This window comes from Toxorhynchites rutilus, chromosome 2 (genome assembly GCF_029784135.1).
Source record: "Toxorhynchites rutilus septentrionalis strain SRP chromosome 2, ASM2978413v1, whole genome shotgun sequence".
Taxonomy (NCBI): Eukaryota; Metazoa; Arthropoda; class Insecta; order Diptera; family Culicidae; genus Toxorhynchites; species Toxorhynchites rutilus.
This window is the reverse complement of record NC_073745.1, coordinates 20865747-20871660: the sequence shown is the minus strand read 5'-3', so window position 1 is coordinate 20871660 and position 5914 is coordinate 20865747. Positions and strand designations below refer to the sequence as shown.

At 45.6% G+C, this 5914-nt stretch overlaps 1 protein-coding gene across 1 annotated transcript; it reads right to left on the bottom strand.

Annotated features, from left to right (window-relative positions):
* Nucleotides 1–853: 853 nt before the first annotated feature.
* On the bottom strand, nt 854–3193 carry LOC129765590 (uncharacterized). The gene has a single exon (XM_055766003.1). It carries the CDS (start codon nt 3191–3193, stop codon nt 854–856), a length of 2340 nt encoding a protein of 779 aa, XP_055621978.1.
* Between the last annotated feature and the right edge of the window lie 2721 nt (nt 3194–5914).

Here is a 5914-nt window from a genome sequence, read left to right as displayed (position 1 = left end):
CGTGCATTGAGGATGATTTTTGATCGTCCTTTTGACACAAGGATCTCGGATCTACACCAAGAGGCTAATATCCAAAAACTAGATGCATTTATGTATGAAACAAAAGCTAAATTTGTTGAGAAATCTAGATCCTCTGAATTTGACCTGATAAAAAATTTGTATATAGTAGATTAGTTAGTTGGTTATTAGTTAGTTAGTTAGTAGTTTATAAGTAGTCTCTTTCAAATTTAATTTCAAACAATACCATTAAAATGGTGAACAACTGTCAAATTAAAAATAAGGAACTTTTGCTCAACAGTATGATTTTAAATCCAAAAGCTGAACCAAAGATGTAAAGCCCAGACTGTGTCACTTGAACTGTAAAATATGTATGCAAATAGCAAAACATCTGAATAAAAATGCATTTAAGTTGTAAAAAAAAAAAAAAAAAAAAAAGGCAAACTTTCATTCGACATCGGACTGTTGAGCATTCCAGTTCACTTTGCTTTCGCTGCGCTTGAATCTAAGATTGGACCCCACCAGGGGTAATTTAACTTGGATATCGTCGTGTGGTTTTTCCAGTTCATTTTTCGCGTTATTCGTATCGTGTGTTTTTCTTTCCGTGTCATAAATTGGACGCTTCGCATAGTGTGGGATGAGCAGCAAGAAGAGGAAGGCTGGCTCGAGCCCTGCAAAAAACGAACGCATTGCCGGGGGCAATAAAATTTCGAGGCAAGCGTGATCTAATGATGCACGCGATGTTGGTGCAGTGAAAAGTGCTCGCACTGAACCGATCCTTTGCATCGAACAACAGCGAAGTAGGCGACTTCGGCGCGTCGGTCGAAAATGTAAACGCCTTTACTCATATCGTCCTTTACTTTTCGAAGTGCAGCATTGTTTCTCCTCCAAGCGCTCCGATGGGTAAGTTCTCCAGGACTTCTGGACTATTGGAGCTCCATTTACGCAGCTCGAGGCCCCCTTCGGCCAGTAGTGATCGGACTTCCTTCTGGAGTTTTATGGCTTCTTCTACTGTGTTTGCTCCTGAGAGAAAGTCATCCATGTAAAAATCTTCTTGCACGATCCGTGCTGCAAGTTCGTACTTCTGAGCGGAATCCAAAGCCAGTTGCTTCAGCACACGTGTGGCGAGAAATGACGATGGGGACAAGCCGTACGTGACGGTTAGCAGCTCGTACACCTGAATTGGTTCTGATGGATCACATCGCCACAGGATTCGTTGAAGGGGAATGTCGTCGAGGTGGATTAAGATTTGCCGGTACATTTTCGTGACATCAGCGACCAAAGCGATAAGATGTTTCCGGAAGCGGAGCATCAGATCCAAGAGTTCATCCTGAATCGTAGGGCCGGTGAGTAGAGCTTCGTTCAGCGAATGATTTGTGGAAGTTTTCGCCGATCCATCGAAGACTACCCGTACCTTTGTGGTGGAACTAGATTCCTTAAATACCGGGTGGTGGGGAAGGTAGCAGACCGTTTTATCTTTATCCAAGCGAGAATCGTCTGCTTCACCGATGTATTTCATGTGGCCCAACTTGATGTATTCCTTCATGAAATCCACGTACTGCGATCGTAGGTTTGGGTCTCGTTCCAATCGTTTCTCTGTCTGAAGAAATCGTCGCAGAGCCGTCTGCTTCGATTCGCCAACCATGCTGCTGAAGTTCATGCGTTTGGGATATCGCACGATATATCTGCCGGTGTCATCGCGTGTGAATGTGTTCACGAAGTGCGTCTCGCAGTCCTCCTCTTCCTGTGACCGTGGCGTTTTGATCGTCAACTCTTCAACCGTCCAGAATTTTTCGATTGCCTTGTCCAGAGATTCTACCTTGGCAACGTGACAGCTGACCCGTGTTGATTCATCCATGCGTTTTGCTTCGCCGGCTGCCACCCATCCGAACACCGTATTGACAAATACTGGAAGCGTATCGTCGACCTTGCGAATTTGCAACCGGCCACCATCGCGTACATGGAAATCGTAAAAGTACTGTGCACCCAATACCAAATCGATCGGACCAGAGATGTTGAATTCAGGATCGACTAGAACCATATCGGGTGGAATTTTCCGTTGAGTTTGTGGAAGCGAGACAGATGGCTGGTCGTCGGTGACCTGCCCCAGAACCAGAAAGTCCAATGACGTCGAGAAATTCTGCACCCGAGAAGGAACTGTGGTGGAAACTTCGAAAGCCGTGCGGCTTCGTGATCGTCCTATTCCAGTTATTTCTACCTTCTTATCCCGCCGTGATAATTGAAGGAGCTTGCAGAGATTTTCCGACATCAGGTTGACTTGGGAACCAGAATCCAAAAGTGCCCTTGCGTGGTGGGCCCTTCCCCAAACGTCCTTCACGTTTAGCATAACCGTGAGTAGAAATGAGTGTGACCTTGGCTGCCCCATCGCCATGTTGGTTGAAACTGATGCTACCGAACTAGAAACCAATTGACCAGAGTTCGAAGCGCCGCCGGAAATTGATGGAGCAGAAGTGTTACCGTTGTCATTCGCTGCAGTGGGGATAGGAGCAGAACTAGATCCAGAACCAGGGAAACCAGGATGCAGCAACGAATGATGTTTTTTGGAGCACGTTTTGCATCGAAATTTAGACGCACAATCTCTCGCTAAATGATTCCGACCCAGGCAGTTGCTGCAGAGCCGCTTGGAGTTTGTAAGCTGCAGCCGTTTATCCACCGGAAGACTAGCGAAAGTTGGGCACCGAGTAATCCAATGCTTCTCACTGCAGGCGAAGCAGCTTGGGAGCGAGTTCTCAGTCGCCGAGTTAACCGAAACTTTAGTTGGACGGAATTTGCTACCACTGGATGACGACGAAGACGTGGAGAACATCTGCTGATCGACAGAGACAGCATCCAGCACCCGAGTTTGCCTTTTGAGGAATTCGACCAATGAAGCGTATGACGGTTCTCTATCCGGTGTGACATTTTCCTCCCAACGCTTCTGAATGACCTCGTCCAGCTTCGAGACCATTAGATGCACCAGCATCGCTCCCCATACATTCGTCTTCTTCCCTAGTTGATCCAGGATCTTCGTGTTACGTTCGAAACAGTCGATGAGTTTATGCAGGCCAGTCGCTGATTCCCTCTTGATTCTAGGATATTCGAACAAGGCGTTCAAATGACGTTTCTTGAGGAGGTATTTGTTGGAGAACCGATCAACCAGACTATCCCAAGCCACCCTGTAATTAGCCTCACTCATCGCATAAGAATCGATCAACTTCAAAGCATCGCCCTTCAGAGAAGCACGCAAATAATGGAACTTTTGTTTGTCGGTTAGTTCCACCGAGGAGTCGATTAAAGCCACGTAAGTGTCGTGAAACGGAAGCCAATTTTGGAAATTGCCATCAAACTCTGGTAGGTTTATTTGAGGAAGTCGCACGGAAGCATGTACATGAGGGACGTTGTTTGTGTGTGTAGTCGCAGTATTTGGTGTCGCATTTTCTGAAGTTAATTTTCTTGCCAACCCTGCCCTTACCTCGAAATATTTAACCTACTACAACCGCTGTTTCCAATGTGGACCGGACTAAACTGAAATACAGAGATCTTAAGCAGTATGGGTCACGGAATTCAGCGGATATCCGGAAGATGAACCCTAGGTTTCGGTTGGCTTTGTTGATGACATAGTCATAATGTTCACGGAAGTTTAGCTCTGAGTCCAGCATTACACCGAGGTCCTTCACAACGCGTGTCCTTTCCAATGGTTCATTCCCTATGTGGTAGGTCCAGATAATAGGGGTTTTCTTCCTAGTGAATGAGATGACTGTACTCTTCACGCTTATGATCAGATAGTTTCGCCTGCACCAACTCGCAAAAATGTCAATGATCGTTTGCAACATCCTGCAGTCATCGACAGACTTCACGTGCCAATATATTTTGAAATCATCGGCGTATATGATTCGACATCCCTGTGGCACGGCATAGCAGACATCATTGAAGAACAAGGAGAACAATAATGGTCCAAGATTGCTACCTTGTGGGACACCGGAGGGGTTAGTAAACGGTTCAGATTCGGTAGTCCCTAACCTAACGTTAAGCTGACGGTTCGTCAAGTATGATTGCATCCATTTTACGAGATTCGTCGCAACTCCCAGGCGGTCTAGCTTGGACAGAAGGATTTTGTGGTTCACTCTGTCAAACGCAGATTTTAGATCCGTGTACACCACATCGACTTGCCCTCCCTGTTCCATGGATTTCAAGCACAACGAGGTAAATTGTACTAAGTTTGTAGCTGTAGACCTCCCCGGAAAGAAACCATGTTGATCTTGGGAAATATATGATTTTGCAATTCGAAACATTTCATTGCTTATCAGAATTTCAAATAATTTGGATCCTGCACATAGTGACGTCACGCCGCGGTAATTCATTACATCATTCTTGTGGCCCTTCTTAAACGCTGGGAACATAATGGATTTTTTCCAGCATTGTGGGAATACTGCTTGCGAAAGCGACTTGTTGTAGATGGATCTTAACGGTTCACAGATCGACCGAGCACATTTAATAATAACAATAGAAGGAATCCCATCCGGTCCAGGTATGGTAGACGACTTCATTTTCCTTATGGCATCGAGAACATCTTCCTCATCATACTCACTAATACTCAAACTCATCGCTCCTGGAGGCACGTCCCCTACAGCACTGTCAGTTTGATCCTGAGTAATTACCGTATCATCAAATGCACTGGTAAAATGTTTGGCAAATAGGTTGCATATTCCTTCAGTTGTAGTAGACGTTTCACTCCCTAAAAACATGCTCATCGGCAACCCGGTATCCTTTCGCTTCTCATTTACAAATGCCCAAAAACTTTTGGGATTATTTTTCAGGTTTCTTTGTTTCCGTTCTACATAGCGGGCATAGAGCACTCGGTTGTAATGCTTGTATTTGGAGCTAGCAGTGTTGAACGCTATTTTGGTGGTTAAGTTTCGCTCTCTGGAAAAGTTCCTGAGAGCCCTGGCACGCTCTCGTTTGAGAGTTCGAAGAAAGTGGTTAGACCAGGGCGGTTTTTGGCGCGGACGAGAAGGAGGTACAAATTCAAGGAACAGTCGCGTGAGGGTGGTGGTGAAAAACTCAACTGCCTCGTTGACATCGGATGCATTGTATAAAGGCGACCAGTCGATAGAGAGAAGAGATTCGTTCAGATGTTCAAAATCGGCTCTCGAGAAATCTCGATGTTTTTCCATGACGTGTTCAGCGAAAACGATGCGGACCGGGCATCGCAGAGTTGCAAGGATAGGAGGGTGCAGCGGATCAATCGGTATCAGTGGTTCGAGTGGTTCAACGAGATTGCACATCGCTAGGGTATCTTCATTCACAAACACTAAGTCAAGGGTACGATTCATGCAGTTCCTCGCTACATTCAGTTGTTCCATGTTCAACAAGGATAAACCATCGACGAACGCAATACTGGGCGAAACTGATTCAGAAGGGTCAGGACGAACATAGCCCTCCGGTGTAGTGTGCCAACATAAGTCAGGCAAATTAAAATCCCCAAACAGGAGATGTACGGCACGCATATCATGCGATGACACCACCGCAGAAATAGAGCTGATATGACTCTCGATAGTGGAATTACTTCTTGCCTGATCAGGGGGGATTTACACGACGCCAAGGCAAACATTTTGGGCATTGCAGTCAATGTTTACCCACAAATGTTCGAGACCAGTTTCAACAGAAGCAGTGCACAGAGAAGAGTTGAATATATTCCTTACAGCTATGAGCACACCACCCCCTCGAGATTTTCCGGAAATATCTGGATCTCGGTCTTTGCGGTACACACTATAATCATGACCGAATAGTTGAGCAGACATGATGACATCATGCAACCATGGACATTCAAAACTGAGAGCGGTATCATGGATGCCGCGCCTTTTTATATTGTAACAATGTTACGACAGTAGAGTAATTTCGTACTGCTCGAAATGAT

Bases quoted from the DNA above. Each gene is read 5' to 3' on its own strand.
- LOC129765590 (XM_055766003.1), bottom strand. From the start codon at position 3,193: ATGAGTGAGGCTAATTACAGGGTGGCTTGGGATAGTCTGGTTGATCGG.